Genomic DNA, 17,157 nt, shown 5'->3' with positions numbered 1-17,157 from the left:
CAGCCAATCAGAGGCTTGAGTTTGGTCGCGTCAGTTCAATACGTGTGTGTTCAAGAGCCGAAGTTGTAGTAGGGATCAAATACTGTTTATAATTTGAGGTACATTAATCTAGATTATCAGGTCAACAAACAGTCAGTAGGCTATGCTTTCTCAGATTCCTCCGCACTCATTACATCATTATAATTAATCAACCTGTTGACTCGTGTCATTCGAGTCGACACTTTCAGGTAACAACATTTTAACATCCTATTTACATATTCTACTTTATGCAAAGCATCCAATCCCAACCAGAGTTGACAAACCAGAGTTGACAAATGACGTCATTCGCCAACGGATTACATCTGTTTAAAATTAAGACAAATATATTATATTCATTCATACCAGTCAAGCTGTTTATTTCGTATTTTGTCCAAGAGTACTAGACAGTGTAAAGACAGGAGAAAGTATCTCACATTTTATGGGTGCGTGCTAGCCTGACGTTGTCATACTCATAATTCTAGTCAGAATATGAGTCTGAAAACTCCATTGGGCCAGAGCCTGTTTAAGGAGAGCCTTGCCACTCCCTATTAAACCCATTGTACCGAATTTGGTTGCAGTTCCACCAGAGTTCCACTGGGAGTGATCGCGAGCAAGTGCATGTTGAATGGGAGTCTATGGAGCTAAACGGCTAAATTTGTCTCTTTTGCCTGATTGTCGTTGAGAAATCTCAGATTTGATTGTAATTTTTGCATGTTCAACATGGATTATAGGTCGAAAGTTGAATGAACGAGTACTTATGTCCTTTTGATTTCTTAAAGGGTGAGTCGTTGTTGCCTATAACACGCTAGCATTCTGCTAATGAATGCTGATTGGTTAGTGAAGGACTGATACGACCAGAGCTCTTGCTTGATGGCATCCGAAGCGGAATCAGAATGTCAGAGCATTAGCAACATTAGCAACAACATTAGCAAGACAAAACTCTTTCTAGCATGTGTATTGACAGGAAGAGCCTAACCTGTCAGCTGTATTGTTGATGCCCTGAGAGAAAAAAGTAAGTGACCAGAGCTTGCCGTAAAGCAGTAGCTCTGGTCGTTCGAGGTCAATTACATTTTCAAAAGCTTTTTAGAACCGAAAGGCGACTTAAAAAAAATCTAACAGCCAGCAGTGTGTTTTTTTTTGCCTCCCCTTTCGAATTCAGAATTCAAATTACTAGACAAAAAATTAAATCCTGAGAAAAGTGGATTTTGAGGGGTATAGCTTCATAGACCTCCATTCATTCTGCAGTCGCTCGTTAGTGCCCTCACATGGAACTTCAACCAGTTCAGAACCCGGAAGTTTCCCGAGAGTGGCAGTTCTCTCTATATTAGACATTCTCTGATTGGGCTTTGAGTACGGAGCGTGTTTCAACCAAATGGTCCGTCCCGATTCTGGGTTTTCTGTAGTTGTCCCCAATACGAGACCCTCCAGACCCAACTTCCCGAACAATTTTTTTTGTGGGCGGGAGAAGTTGGGCTGGCAGCCAGGTTAGGTGCGTGCGCTAGGTGTCCTTGATGCACAGGATTTTTTTTTTGATGTTCAGAAATGTGTGGGAGTTAAAGGAAGAGAGAGTGAGTGTTCTTATCTGTAGCCGACTGCACAAGGTCAGCGCGAACCCCAAGTACGGAGGAGACAGCGAGACCGAAGGAGAGGGAGCAACGCGGAAATACATCCTTACAGTAATGTAGCGGTCATTTACATCGATTACTGGCGATTCGTCTACTGGGTGAATAAACAGGTAAGCATTTTATTATGATTCTGTAGTTTTTATTTATTAAGTCTTTACTTTCGTTTTTAACTTGTCCGCCCAAAACAGTAGACCACAACTCTCAACCCAACGTTCTATAGGCTAAATAAGAAATATATTACATATAGACATACACATACAGCATATATTTCAAAACAGGAATACTGACAAGAAGAAAAGTCAGGTTTGTGTCTTCAGTTAGGGTGACCAGACGTCCTCTTTTACCCGGACATGTCCTCTTTTCGAGACCTATAAAATGCGTCCGGCAGGGATTCAAAAATTGTCCGGGATTTTGCCTCGTCAGATATTTGTGTTTCTCTGTGTCTTTCACAGACTAGTTATTACGCCCATTACAGGTTTTGGAAAGGGTATCTCCCTGACGTTCCACTTTCTTGCGCGAGCTCTGACTGTAGAGAGAACTGTCATTGGTCAACCGCCTTCTCAATGTTGCCAGATGCACAATAATTATCCCCTCAATACGATCATTTTGAGCCTTTGGTTTGATACTTCGCCATTTTCAATCTGGCAACACTGTGAGCACCTTGCCGCCTTGGTTATCATTATTGCTTCAATATGTGAGGACTGAAAAGTGTCTTTATTTTCTAATTTTAATATGTGGCCATATACAAAATGTAATATTTAATTATTTAAAATGTGTTATTTGTTATCATTATTGCCTTAATATATGAACAAGACACATTAAAGACATTAAACAACCTCTGAAAGCCACATAAGCACTGGACTAAATGCTAAACAAAGACATTTGTTTTACATTTGCACTTTGCAATTTTGTTAAGGTTCAATAAATAAATGATCATATAGCATATTGCATTTGGCTATATGAAATATACCCCAGCTATGATTACCAAATGAAATGTATTTTGTGTAGCAGGTTCAAAGTCATTCACATGGCTCTTCATACTAATGTATAGGTTCCAAGGCATGCGATTTTAATGCAGTTAGTCTGCGGGTTGGGGTCGGTTACTCAGACAGGTCGAAAACAACAGTCTTCTGATCCAGAATAGGCTATCAGCTGTAATCGGAAACCCCAGGACAAGGGACCAATAATGTGAGGATGCATAATGTATCTGTGACCAACAGTATTGTACCAATGGCAAAAAATTACACAAATAATAGGCAGAAAATACAGTATATAAGTGGATGTTTGGAGAGAAACGGCCAGTCTGCTCTTGGGAGCTAACTCACTTGGATCCTTTTTTTTTACCCTCTGTTGGAATAAACCTTTAGCATCAATACTCTGAGTTCCAGTGCGTCTGTTTTGGACTATTTTTCACTTGTGGGACTTAGAATAATTTTCAAAGTTTGGACTTAGTTTATTTTTGACTTGTCAACACTTAGAATAATTTTCAACCTTTGGACTTTGTTTATTTTTGACTTGTTCGAGACTCTGATTTATTTTCACTATACACGTAAACTTACAAAATTATCCACAACACTTGTTGTATTCCTTCTTGCCATGAAATGCAACCCCTGCTAACTCTGACTAGGAAAGTGTCACATGCTTGAAACTTACTGTGGTTACTCATAATAGTCCCCTCCTTTTACAGTAAGAATCATTTGATGCTGGGATATACAGAACAGACATTAGAGGGGCGTGCATTTTATTGCAGGCTTGTAGTCCATCTTGCCACAAAATGCACCCCCTGCTAAGCTTGTAGTCCATCTTGCCACAAAATGCACCCCCTGCTAAGCTTGTAGTCCATCTTGCCACAAAATGCACCCCCTGCTAATTCTGGTTCGGGTCTCTGACCCCCTTCCCGCTCAGGCCTCTGCCTGCCTCCAGGTGGCCTTCTCCCTCACTCCTCAGCCTCTGCCTGCCTCCAGGTGGCCTTCTCCCTCACTCCTCAGCCTCTGCCTGCCTCCAGGTGGCCTTCTCCCTCACTCTTCAGGCCTCTGCCTGCCTCCAGGTGGCCTTCTCCCTCACTCCTCAGCCTCTGCCTGCCTCCAGGTGGCCTTCTCCCTCACTCTTCAGGCCTCTGCCTGCCTCCAGGTGGCCTTCTCCCTCACTCCTCAGCCTCTGCCTGCCTCCAGGTGGCCTTCTCCCTCACTCCTCAGCCTCTGCCTGCCTCCAGGTGGCCTTCTCCCTCACTCCTCAGCCTCTGCCTGCCTCCAGGTGGCCTTCTCCCTCACTCCTCAGCCTCTGCCTGCCTCCAGGTGGCCTTCTCCCTCACTCTTCAGGCCTCTGCCTGCCTCCAGGTGGCCTTCTCCCTCACTCTTCAGCAGTAACAATAATCAGTCAACAGCTTAACATATGGTTTTCCTGTAATATAGAATAATACTAAAACAGGTAATTTGAGAGTTTCATTTTCAATCAGATAAATCAATAATCATAATCCATTGTTATCATGTCAACAGTAAGATTGTCAATTTCCACGTCACTACCAGGAGGATTGTATTTTTTTAAATTCAACAACAATTATTGCACACATATATTTAAAAAATGGATAAAATCACAGTTGTGGCCATTCTAGTATTCATGTTTTCTATCACAGACTGACTGTATGGAGAGCCCGGGCTGTGACTGTCTATGACGAGGAACCAGGGGAACCACAGGAACCAGGGGAACCAGAGAGACCATGGCGAGCACTCAGCAGTTCGCTCTGGAGTACCTTCAGAATGGCCGCAGGTCCCTCGAGACCCACCTCCGGAACCCCTCGATGGTGACGGAACACTTGAGAGATCTCAACATCGTCCCAGAGAAGGTGGTGCGAAAGGTCAGGTCGTACAAGAAGAGGTCGTCCCAGACGAAAGTGCTACTCAACGAGGTCATCAGGAGAGGAGAGGTTGCCAGTTATGAGCTGTTGAAGATTCTATACGAAAACAGGCACAAAACGTTACCCAGAACTCAGTCCAAGCCGGGCCCAGATTTGCACCAGTGGATCAGCTGCTTCTCCTTTGCAGAGGACCCTGATTCACAGAGTAGTCCAGCTTCAGGTAGGCCTGGCAACCTGCTAATCTGTAAAACCTACCGTAGCATTTGAAAGTGCTGCGTATGAGGAGATGGCAATGAGGGTACACCAAAACAAGTAATCCAAGTGTCGTTTTATCATCCGGAAATGTACAGTTATGGGCATTCTGGTGTACCACCAAGCCTTTGCGTCAGTGCTATTTTGTACTGTGACAACCTCATTGCATTAACTCTTACAGAAAGACTGAATTTGTCAAATTGTTGTCTTTGCAGACCTGGGGCCGTGCGAGAGATACAGGAAACAGCTGAAGATGAAAGCCACAGAGGGGGTCCAAGCGAAGCTGGACCGCAGCATGAACTTCCTCAGAGACAAGTGGAAAGCCTTTACCTACATCCCTCTTGTCTTAGACACAGAAAAGAGTGACTTGTCCAAAATCAAGTGCAAAGGGTACAAAAAGGCACGTGAAAAAAAACTGAAGACTTACATCCCGAGGGACAAAGGAAAACTGTCCCTCGATCATTTACTGAACACCAACGAGAGGAACATCCTGCTTGTTGGGAAACCAGGCATCGGGAAAACCACCGTCGTGGAGCAACTCCTGCGGCTCTGGTCGGAGAACGAACATTACGAAGAGACTTACATGTTCTACTTTGACGAGCCAGCGATGAGGTCCATATCTCATTCCTCTGAGCCGTCCACACTGCGGTCTCTGCTCTTCGACAGATACGTCCGTCCGGAGCGGGGCACGGAGGACGAGGTCTTGCGGGACCTCGAAACGAATTCGGAAAACGTCACGGTGGTGTTTGACGGGGTCATTGAAGAGATGAGTAACACCGTTCTAAAAGATATCATGAATAAAGACATCCTATGTGACGCGAAGGTCCTCACTACCTGCCGACCGGAGGCGGAGGACTGCGAGTTTTTGACCGACTGGCCCTCGTACAGGGTGGAGGTGAAAGGGTTCAACGACGAGTCCATCCATGCTTATTTTAAGTGGAGGTTGGGCACCACAGAACCGAAGGAATGCAGCATCCTGAACAACCTGGCTGTGTTTAGCCTGTGTCACGTCCCCATGTACGCCTTCATAGTGACCGCTTGCATCTCCTTCAACTCCCCCGAGTCAGATCTTCACTCTTGCACGATAACAGAAATGTACGTCCGGATCTTCCGCCACTGCATGAAAATACACGGCGACCAGAACGTAGAGCATCTTGACAAATACATCCAGGACCACAAGGGCAACATCAGCTTCCTAGCGCTAAGCTCCTACCAAGCCATGCTGAATAAATCAGTCAACCTGTCAGGACTGGACTGCAAAGACAACATCCAACAAGCGTTTTTGACGTTCAGCACACATGGTGCGACCAAAGACCTGTCAGCTTCAACGACAGAGTTTCTGTCTTCGTCCTTCCTGCACAACACCATGCAGGAGTTCTGGGCAGCTCTTTTCCTTTTGATGACGCCAGGCAACATTAGTGATGTTCTTCAGAAATGCGGGACTGAAGACGGAAAGTACCTGAAGTACGTTGTCTGTTTCCTCTGTGGACTCATGTCCAGCCGCCTCGCGGAGCTGATGAATTGTGTCGTGCACGCGGAAGAAATAAGGAACATATCTTATTCGTACATGGAAAAGATCATAGACACATTCATCCATCCTAGTGGAGACGAAAATCACGATGGATCTAGTGCATTGGTCTCTCCAGAAAATCTCTTGTTTACCTGCCAGTGCCTGTATGAGTACCAATCACCTGAGACCTGTGCAAGCTTCCTGCAGAAGGTCAACTTTGAATTCAACCTATCGGATGAGGAACTCGACCCCCAGCATTGCTGTGCCGTCTCCTACGTGATCAACCAATCAGAATGCCAGGTCGTCTGTCTCTACTTAGATGACTGCTCTATATCTGACAGAGGACTGAAACTTTTCCTGAGCTCTCTGGGAAATATTGCGCATCTGAGGTAGGCCTGCACAGGGCAGATGCACACAAAAATACAAACAAATACAAATAAATAAATCCAAAGACATCAAGGCTATCTCAGGTGAAATATGAGCGCTTGTATGTTTATTTAACCCAAACTCCTTTATTGGTTTGACAGCCTGGACCCCATTCGACAATGTCAGATGTGGAAAGTTGCTCTACACCCAGATACCCAGACTGATTTTGACAGACTGCTAAGATTATGTGACGGAGAACTCCACCTGTCTGCTGTCGAGGGGCAAAATGACCATGGGTTGTTCCAGAAGACAGGAGAGTTTCTGAAGCAGAAGGGAGCAGAGACTGTGGAACTCTGCCTGCACCTCGACAGAGACACGCCACATATTGCTGAATCTTTGGCGATAGCCATCTTAGATAGCCTGCCCAACATCAACAAAATCAGGTTTGGAGCCTCGTGCATGAACAGTAGCAAAGTTTAGTTTGGCTAAGATGTTCGAGTAGTATTGCCATGGTATACTGTGAAGGTGACCGCCAAACTTACTACGTTATTTTTAAACCATCATCAAATCAGTATACCCACGGAGGGATTGTGCCAGACTGGTCTCTGTGTCTTTCCCTGTATATGATCTGCGAATCTTACAAGGGTGGTTTTCTTCATCCGATCTTAACTCCATTATTAAAACAAGGAAGAAAGTATACAGAGACAGGTCAATCATTATTGCTTTCATGAAACAATATCATAACCATTCCTTCAGATTTGTTGATTCAGGTGACAGGAGTAATTCGTTTGAGGCGTGGGCAAGGTCCTTCCAGCTGGATCTGTTGTTACATGGGGCCCTGAAACAGAAAGAGATCGGACAGAGATGCGTGGACCACCTCCACAGGATTCTACCAGTGACCAACTCAGACTCCACTGAGAATAAGACCACTTTTGCTCTGCTTCTGCACCAGCATGTTAAGTCGTACGAGAACAGCCGAGGTGTGACAGTGTTGCCCGAGCTGTTGCCTGTTTTCCACTCGATTCCGCCGGTTTGGCAGATCAGCCTTGCCGACAGGAGGATCCCCTCTGTCCTGGATGTGCTGAAGGTGACAGGGGTGAAGAAGCCCATGGAAGTGGGACTGTCCGATGATGAAACTGAACTGCGAACACTGTTGGTGTTTTTGCCGTTCATTTCACAGCTGAGGCAAGTTATCAGGCTTTAAAATCGTTAGCGCATTTTCTGGACCATCCATGTAATATGTTTATAGACTATGGCGGAATCAATCGTTTTTTATTTGACAGTGGATTTATGTTATAAATGAATACATTTAACATGCTATATCTCTCCACAGATTCAACGACTACATCCTCATCCAATACAGGGATACCCAATCCAAAACCATCAAACGGCTTCTGAATCTTTTCCGGTTGGCAAAACAACATGAAGACCAGACTGGAGAGCAAACCTTGAAATTGCTGTCCGATGTCTGTAGCTACCCAAACTTCCCGTTAGACTGCGGTAACGTGGAACAGGAACAGACCGAATTTCTCCTCAATCTGTACTCCTCCGCGGTGGAGCTCCAGTTCGAACCGAAAGAACAAATCATCTCAGCAATTCAGACGATTTTGCTGTCTGCTCCGGCAGTCTGGGTTACCAACATGTGTGGGGAAGAGGGCTCTGTTTTACTCACAGTGTTGAAATTTACACGGCAGAAAAGACCTGTTTATCTGAAGGATTGGTCCGTGAACTGGACTGATGAGAACATAAAGCGATTCATCCAATACTTGCCGCACATCTCACAACTGTGGTGAGTTTATAGCGCCTCACTGTCGATCACTGTGTCGTGCTTTTCCTAACCTTGATGCCAGTGTGCTGATTGGACGAGATCTATTCTTGTAGTAACACTGTATTTCGACTCAGCATAATTGCAAAAAGTCTATGCTTATACGCTGCTAGCTTTGAATGAGGTTATATGTGCTTTTCTAAATGCAAAATTCACATGTTAAAATGGGAGTATTTAGTTACCCAATTTAATGCAAAATATTTTCCACCTTTAAAATACACTTAAAACAAACATTTGGCCTATTAAGGGTTTACAATCCAATGACAAGCCTTTTCTTTGTCATGTCTTGAAAATGCGTTTTCATGCCAGGGTTTCTCCCCAAGATGAGATTGAAGACCTGGCGAACCCCCTCTCCCTGTCTGCGGTCCAGAGGTCCTGTATAAGGCACCTTTGTGTTTATAGCGTTCTGGACGACAACGAGACAGGACAGCCGTCTCTGCGAGCTTTACTGACAGCTCTCCATTCCGCGTACTCATCTGAGCTCTCAGCCCGACAGTTTTTACAAGACCTTTGCGCAAAGCTGTGGTAAGTTTGTTCATAAGTTTTTTTTTCTTCTTTTTTTTGTTGTGACATCTGTTGTGAAATTGATTGGTTTCCCGAGTCATTTTTTCGTGTGTTTTTTCTTCTCAGCTGCAAAGAGCAGGTCATCTTTTCGTTGTGCGAGATATTGTTCTTCTCCGGTGATCTGAACACGCAGTTAGCCGTCTCCCTCCTCCAAGCCGTCAACTTCAACATCACTCTGAACGGATGGTTGACGACAGAATCCTGCAGAGCTCTGGGTTCTCTTCTGGGTACTGAGAACGTTGTTCCTGATGGACAATGTCTCAATATGACACTTACCCCAGAGAGTATCTCCATTGAAGGAGCCCAGCTGCTATTCAAACAAGTGAAAGAAATGTACACTCTTAGGTCTGCATGAATGTTTATTTACGATTTTGTATGCGAAGACGGGACTCTAGTAGTGCTGAACTCTGTCCATGTTGCCAGAAGTATTTAATCAGACAGTAAAGGGCAACTCATTTGATTTAGTATTCTGTGATATCTGTGTTCATGTTAAAATTTATTGTGAAGACAAATAACATCCGAAATTAATCTGTTTCGCAGAACAAACAACATTTCTTTGCTGAAACTGGCCAGACTGGTAAAGTCCAAGTCATTTTTTAATCGTCTGATAATCGAGGAGCTGGCTCTCGTCTTTTACTGTTCAAGTTCAACCAAAAGGGTTCAGGGGAGGTTGGTAAGTAGCTTGGTCTCTCTTCTGAGGGTGTGGAGAGTGAAGATCCTGAACCTGACAGACTGGCCGCTTGAGGGGAACTTTCTCACAGCGCTATTGTGCCTTGAGGCTCCGCTAACTATCAGGCAAGTTTAAAGGTGATTGCTGTAAACATAAAGACATCCCCCTTCCTACTCACAAACACCTTTAGGATGAGTAGAACATACGTAGTTGTTCAATCACTCCTGACATCACTCCTGAAAACATGGAAAAGCTTATTTTCTTTTGCTGACAAATAATAGTTTGTTTTACATGTTTTCGTCCAAGATAGATTGAATGAGGTGACTCTGCAGGAGCTGGCTCTCTTGGTGTTCCAGGCTCAGGACAAGGAGCTAACCCAGTGCTTCCTGGAGAAGGTCAACAACGATCTCTCCGACAGCACTCTGGATTGGAAGGTGCTTCTTTACCTGCTAGAGACCACCACCAATCCCATCTCTGTCAACCTGAAGAAGATCCGAGCTGAGCCAGGAGATCTTCTCCCCCTCTTCAGTAACGCTCGCTTTCAAAGGTCTGATAATACTGACGTGGAAATGACATCACACTGTTGAAATGATGAAGATGGGTTATGATTATGGGTTTATCTGATTGGAAATGAAATTCTCAATCACCCCTTTTAGGATATTATATTACTGGAAACCATATGAAAAGCTGTTGACTTATTGTTATTACCACAAAACGATAGATAAGTGAGTCTCAGGGAGCCCAAGTGAGAGATCTGCGCGTCAACAGCAGAGGAGTGTGAGAGAAGACTAGTTTTTCCGTTTTTCCATCGCAGGCAGAGAAGCCCCTTAGCTATAAATCAAGAGGCGCGTTGAGGGACCGACGCCACAGAGTCTAACCTGGAGCTGCCAGTCTATGATCGGTACTAGCCCTGAGTAGAGCAGCTGCCAGTCTATGGTCAGTACTAGCCCTGAGTAGAGGAGCTGCCAGTCTATGGTCAGTACTGGCCCTGAGTAGAGGAGCTGCCAGTCTATGGTCAGTACTAGCCCTGAGTAGAGGAGCTGCCAGTCTATGGTCAGTACTAGCCCTGAGTAGAGGAGCTGCCAGTCTATGGTCAGTACTAGCCCTGAGTAGAGGAGCTGCCAGTCTATGGTCAGTACTAGCCCTGAGTAGAGGAGCTGCCAGTCTATGGTCAGTACTAGCCCTGAGTAGAGAGCAGCTGCCAGTCTATGGTCAGTACTAGCCCTGAGTAGAGGAGCTGCCAGTCTATGGTCAGTACTAGCCCTGAGTAGAGGAGCTGCCAGTCTATGGTCAGTACTAGCCCTGAGTAGAGGAGCTGCCAGTCTATGGTCAGTACTAGCCCTGAGTAGAGAGCAGCTGCCAGTCTATGGTCAGTACTAGCCCTGAGTAGAGAGGGGAATTTATTTGTAAAAAAAAAAGAAAAGAAAGGCGTGAGCACAGACAAGGCCGATGTGTAAACACCCAACAGGGGCCTTTACATGTCCAATGCATTTGTAATCGGAAACCCCCAGGAGAAGGGACCAGTTTTGTGAAAATGCGTAGAATCTGACTATCTGTAATTACCAATAGTAAAAAAAACACAAGATAACAGGAGGAAAATACTTAGTAAATAAGGGAATGTCCAGAGAGAAAACACCAGTCAGATCCCGGGATCAAAAGACCAATAAACACTTTGCTGAGTCCCAGTGCCGTTTTTGAACTTAGAAGGTTAAAGACGTAGAAAATTTCACAGTACAAGGTCTAGACAATTTTACACTATAATACGATTCCCCTCTCACCTCTTTCGGTGTCTTGTGTCTTACCTTGATCCATTCAGAGCTTTCTCCATGTGAAATCCAGTTTGCAGACCATTGGAAAACCCTTGATGGACCTTACACTTTTAGATTTCAATGAGAGAGCCTGCGTTGAGTGTGACAGTTTTTGTGTTGTTTTGTTTTGGCACAGAGTGAACGGCCCCTTTACCAGGACAGTCTTGAGAGCCGTATACCAACAGCGTTCTGGACACCTTGTGAACCCTTTTCTGACCTCGACACACCAATGGATCAACCTCAGCAACCTGTCCCTGGACGTGGAGGACTGTGACGCGTTGCGTTTTGCGCTGGACTACAGTGACGGGGTGAAACTCAACCTCTTGTGGACCAGCATTCCCGTGGAGAAAATGGAGAACTTACTGAAGACATTTACTCTACACAGAATCACAGAGCTCAGGTTTTATTTTTACTTCAGTATCTGATTTTTCCGCTGCACTTCTCCGCTTTGCCTAAACCAGCCAGGAAATAAGATGATCTTGGTAAGGAGTCAGACAGTGGTTGCCTATAGTTGATGAGTCTTGACTGTGCTTGGAAATTCTCATCGCTATGCTTCTTGGTCTTTTTCATGTACAAAATAAATACACCTTGATTGGACTCGATGAAAAATAAAAAGACACTTAATTTCAGGGTGGACAGAAGGCTCTTGTTGGATCTGCTGCACGCGGTGGGCAGGATCAGGACAATGACAGGTGTGGCTGCTGCCATATTGGCAGTTCTGCAGCACAAACTAGACCTCTCCTGCTCTTCCTCCATGGACCTGACCTTGGAAGAGGACCAACTCCACCTGTGTTCTACAGACTGCAATATGCTCTGCTCTGCTATTGAAGACTCCGACACCGACACAGAGCTCAATATCACCGACTGTGTGGTAGAAGATGCTGGACTGGAAGAGCTGTGTCGTGTTTTACCGAGGGTCCGTCTAAGGTAAAATTAGTGAGTAATTTTTATGCGGTTCTTGGATTTTACTTGACGTCTTTGATCTGGAGATAGTTATTTGAATATGTAATAAACAGTTACAAGAACAGCCGTGATGACCATGACCAAGGCATCTGCATGTATACTTACCTAATTGTCTCTAACTATTCTGTATAAAAAGTCTATAATCGTGTAGAAATCATGAATAAAATGATGAATGAATTCCTGTCCAGCCTTGGGAAGTCCACTCTGCTGCGACTTTTGCATCTGGTAGCCGGCAGGGACAGGCTGGGCATCCCTCTGATGAACGCCCTGGGCAGGAAGGTGGACCTCAGCCAGACTCCTCTGGACCTGAGGGACTGTTCTTCCCTGGCTCTGGTCCTCGACTCCTCCAAGGACTTGTCAGAACTGGACCTGAGCCACTGTGGACTGAGGGACGAGCATCTGGATCTTCTCTTTCCACACCTGCACAAGGCTGAGGTGCTCAGGTGAGTCACGGGATCGCAATTGCGTAATCCAGGTGTGTAATCCAGGTGTTTAATCCAGGTGTTTAATCCAGGTGTGTAATCCAGGTGTATAATCCAGGTGTATAATCCAGGTGTGTAATCCAGGTGTATAATTCAGGTGTGTAATCCAGGTGTGTAATCCAGGTGTGTAATCCAGGTGTGTAATCCCTGTGATGTTCGGAGTTTATCGGGGTTCACCCGTACCCTGTTCTCTTCTTGTTTTAGTTTGCACGACAATCCAATTACCAAAGAAGGATTCGCGAAACTCAACATGTACATGATGGGTTTACTGCAAACCGTGAAGTGAGTTTCAGTAACATCCCAATCCCCCTCCACACACACACACACACACACAGACACACAAACGCACACACAGACACAAAAACAATGCAGGAAAATCTGTCCAGGGTGTCAATACCAATTTTCTTCTCCATACAGTCTCTTGTCCCACAGATCAGACTATGAAGACACCTCTGATTCTCAGGAATGTTTGACACGACTGAAGATGGAATCCTATACAGCACTCACCATGGTACAAGAGTCCTCAGATACGTAACATATTTCCATGTAACTGAGCTAAATGACACAGAAACAATTGTTTTGGTGGTCTAATCATTGCTCTTTGTCGTTGTTTACAGACCACTGAGGAATTTGCTCCTTCTGTTTCAAATATGTCGTACAGGTAAGTTACATATACATACATGAGTACATTTAAAAACCTTTTTTCGATCTGGACCTTGCTTTCATTGTGGAATACTTTGAACAAATTACAAAACAAATTCATAGTTTATCCTAGTTCAGTTCAACAAAAGGGCATTTTGATAAATAATTTTTCATAATAATAAATATATATGAAGTAATTGTTTCCATTATGCCCCCCCAAAACCCCACCGCACCCCAAACCGCCACCCCTACCCCACCCCCACCCCTCCTCCACCCCCCAAGGTACACGTGCCCTTCTGCCGGGCACTTCAGGTGCAGGGCCACGGGGCTGGTGTTTGGGATGTGGGGAGAGGGAAGTGTGGAGTACCACCCTGAACACTGGGACGAGAGGATCCTGACCAACAGTGGCTATGAACCAGCAGGGCCCCTGTACTGCATCACCAGCCCAGAGACACTCATGTATCGACTGGACCTGCCACACTGTGAGACCGACGGTGGGTTGCTCTTGGAAATCTTTAGTGGATGAGAAAAGCAAGACTTTTTACATTTATGTGTGCGTGTAACGTGTGTTTGTTGTGTGGGGGTGTTATGCGTGCGTGTGTGTATGTATAATGTGTGTGTATAATATGTGTGTGTAATGTGTGTGTGTGTGTGTGTGTGTGCAGTGAACGCAGCGGAGAACCTCAGAGTGCTGCACGTGAGCCGTGAGCAGAGGGAGTTCCTGTACCCTCAGACGGTGACTCACCAGCATGTCAGCATCACCATACACGGACTCTCACGGTTTGCTCTCGTCCGGAAAAACAAGTTCTCCAACAAGCGCATAAAAGGACAGGTGTTGTTCTTCCTGGAACCCAAAGTGACGGCCAATCAGAACAGGCTCTGGGTGTTCCTGATCCCAAGGAGTGTTCCGTTCTTACAGGTGAGATTTTTAAGCAGATATACAATAAGAAAGAAACACACTAAATAACAATCATTTTAGACTACTTGAATCTGAATGCTCACCCTCTATACCCATCCCAATAAATACATATTAATACTATGGTTTTCTACTTTGTGCAAGGTGGAGAAGAGTAACAAGAAGTATACATACATCAAGACAAGCTCCAACTGTATTTTCAGACCCAAAGCCAAATATACTGTGAAGTCTGACCTCCAACAGGACTTCCAACTACAGCCCAAGGTGAGATGTTCAGTGGTGGTGCGTGTCCTTCCGACACTGCTGTTACGTTTTGTACTGTCCAAAACATTCAACCCTCTGCATTTCTCAAAAGAGGGTTTTAATTGTGTCTAAAAAGCTGTTGGGGATTCCGAAATGTTTTGTTTGTGATTTATGTTGTTTTCTGAAGATGCTAAAAGGAAAGTTACTAATCTACCGTACCTGTATTTCTTCCTTTCTCTCTCTTCTTTTTCTTGTCCTCCATCTCCCCTTTTTACTGTTTCCCCCCCATCAGAAATACACTTTTCTCCCTGATTACAGTCCAAGCCAGCATGCCTCATTCGAGCTGTTTCTGAGTTTGGGGATCTCAGAACTCAATCTGAGTATTGTGGAAAAAACCAAACTGAAGATGCTTCGCCGCTGGTGTCGCCGGCTCATACTCAAAGCTTCCTCTGGTAACATTTACATTTCTATTGTAGGATATTTTACTTCAGAAGGATTTGGATAAAAAGTAGAGACAGACGGAATATCTTTCAAAGGTAAGGTGGCCTGAGAGGTTTATTCAGCAATGCAGCAATGGTACAGGAAGACACAAAAAGCTAACAGGCACATGGTACAACCTGTTATATAGTCATTTAGCAGACACTCTTATCCAGAGCGACTTACAGTGAGGGTTACAGGGAGAATACTTTGTAAAATCGACAAGACTTACAAAGTTCTCAAAAGAGAATCATACTTCATCTAGTTAACAAGAGGGAAGTATTGGACTTGGTGTAATTTCATGACCACTGACACTAAACTGTTTAGAGATGAACAAATCAGTCTCCTTATTTAGGGATACTCACATGTACAGGTTCAGGGATAGTGTTAGTTCTGCATTTACTGAGGACTTAACAAACCTTCATCTCCTGCTCCCAGCATCAGAAAACAACGTCTCCAGTGAAGGTAACCACGGACGACGATGGATCAACACGCTGTGCAACATCATAGAACAACTGAAGAAAAAAGAGTTTAAGAAGTTGAAAGGATTGATGAACAGCTTGGAGACACACGACCCCGTCCCCAAGAGTTCCCTGGAGGAGGCGAAGGATGCTGTGACGCTGGCAGACCTCATGGTAACCACATGGGGCACCAGGGACTCCATTTTGGTCACCAAGGAATTAATGGGAAAATTACCTCGCAATGACCATGCTGTAACCTCATTGCTGAATCCCTTCCTGGTCGCAAACTAGGTTACTGTTGCCAGGGGCAACTCCGACCTAAAGAAACAGATCTCAACATTATGGTAGCTAACAGGAGCTAACAGGAAATTAATATGCAAAAGATTATAATTATGATCATTATTCTGATTATGATGACTTTAGGGATAACTAGTTGTTTACTAATTACATCATGTGTTTCCCCTTTTTTGTATTAACATCCAGCAGTATAATGCACCTGTTTACACAAACCTCAGAACTCAGGATACGGTGCTTCTAGGTTCGGTTTTATACATGTTTATAAAAGTATACATGATAATTATTTATTGGAAGCTGTCATTAAAGGTGCTGTAAAGCAAATTCCATTATTTGCTTCTCAGTACATTATATACATGTGAAATTAGTTGCTGAAAGCATGTGCAAATCGCGAAAACTTTGTCGCACTGAAATGTGGAGTTAGAGCGTTGAACAGTTTCTCACCCATTTTCAGCTCAGGTTTTGTTTAGGCGGGGCAAAACCCAACCTGTCCACATCACAGCCACCTATCTACGTCAGATCACAGACGGTTGCATTCTGTTACTCAGCTGGTACAATGAAAAGACAAAGTAATTAACACATAAAACACTTAGGGACTGCAGGTAGGTCTGTCCTGATATCTGCAATTGATTTAGCTAGTGTTCCTGTTGTTGCTAAATTCAAGGGGGCGGAGCTTCAGCTCCTTCAGGTGACCCCCCCCCCCCAGTCTCGAACAGAGAAGACTGCAGATTTTCTCACGATTTCAAAGCCTAATTTAACATACTTATTGAATTAGAATTTGGATGAGTAGTTAATAACACATTCTTCTGTGGTGTGACGGACTTAAAACTCATTTTCAGTTGTAGTTTACAGACACTTTAACTGAGTAATTTCATGACCATTGATTTTTAAATAGGTGACTTTGTACTTCCTTTATTAATTTTTTCCCTTAGTAGTTTATATTTGTTAATATGTGCTTCAAAATGGATGGACTCCATAATCGTTTTAAATACATGTGCATTAACTTTTAAACTGTTTCACTCTTATTTTCAAGGACCTCATTGATCTAACAGTGCAGTCAGTGTCGTCCTCCTTGTTCAATGTAGCTTATTGTAAAAAGAAAAGTGTAATAAATACAAATCTATGTAATAATGCAAATGACCATGGTTTCATTTACACATTTGCTTTCAATTGAGTTCTAAACGTTT

General features: G+C 44.2%; 1 protein-coding gene across 1 annotated transcript; it reads left to right on the top strand.

Moving 5' to 3' along the window:
- The first annotated feature begins 1,433 nt into the window (after positions 1 to 1,433).
- On the top strand, positions 1,434 to 17,107 carry LOC146221675 (uncharacterized). The gene is made up of 21 exons (XM_084690933.1): positions 1,434 to 1,753; positions 4,276 to 4,717; positions 4,965 to 6,648; positions 6,787 to 7,068; positions 7,382 to 7,810; positions 7,959 to 8,414; positions 8,760 to 8,975; positions 9,081 to 9,359; positions 9,555 to 9,809; positions 9,995 to 10,231; positions 11,629 to 11,892; positions 12,123 to 12,419; positions 12,644 to 12,898; positions 13,142 to 13,219; positions 13,355 to 13,448; positions 13,555 to 13,598; positions 13,862 to 14,073; positions 14,245 to 14,498; positions 14,640 to 14,759; positions 15,031 to 15,190; positions 15,654 to 17,107. The coding sequence occupies exons 2-21, from the start codon at positions 4,360 to 4,362 to the stop codon at positions 15,965 to 15,967; spliced, it is 6,288 nt and encodes a 2,095-aa protein (XP_084547059.1). The 5' UTR covers positions 1,434 to 1,753; positions 4,276 to 4,359; the 3' UTR covers positions 15,968 to 17,107.
- The last annotated feature ends 50 nt before the right edge of the window (positions 17,108 to 17,157 follow it).

Source organism: Hypomesus nipponensis, chromosome 25, assembly GCF_054491055.1.
Source record: "Hypomesus nipponensis isolate SF chromosome 25, ASM5449105v1, whole genome shotgun sequence".
NCBI lineage: Eukaryota > Metazoa > Chordata > Actinopteri > Osmeriformes > Osmeridae > Hypomesus > Hypomesus nipponensis.
The sequence above is the reverse complement of the archived record's forward strand: the minus strand, read 5'-3'. Positions and strand labels throughout refer to the sequence as shown.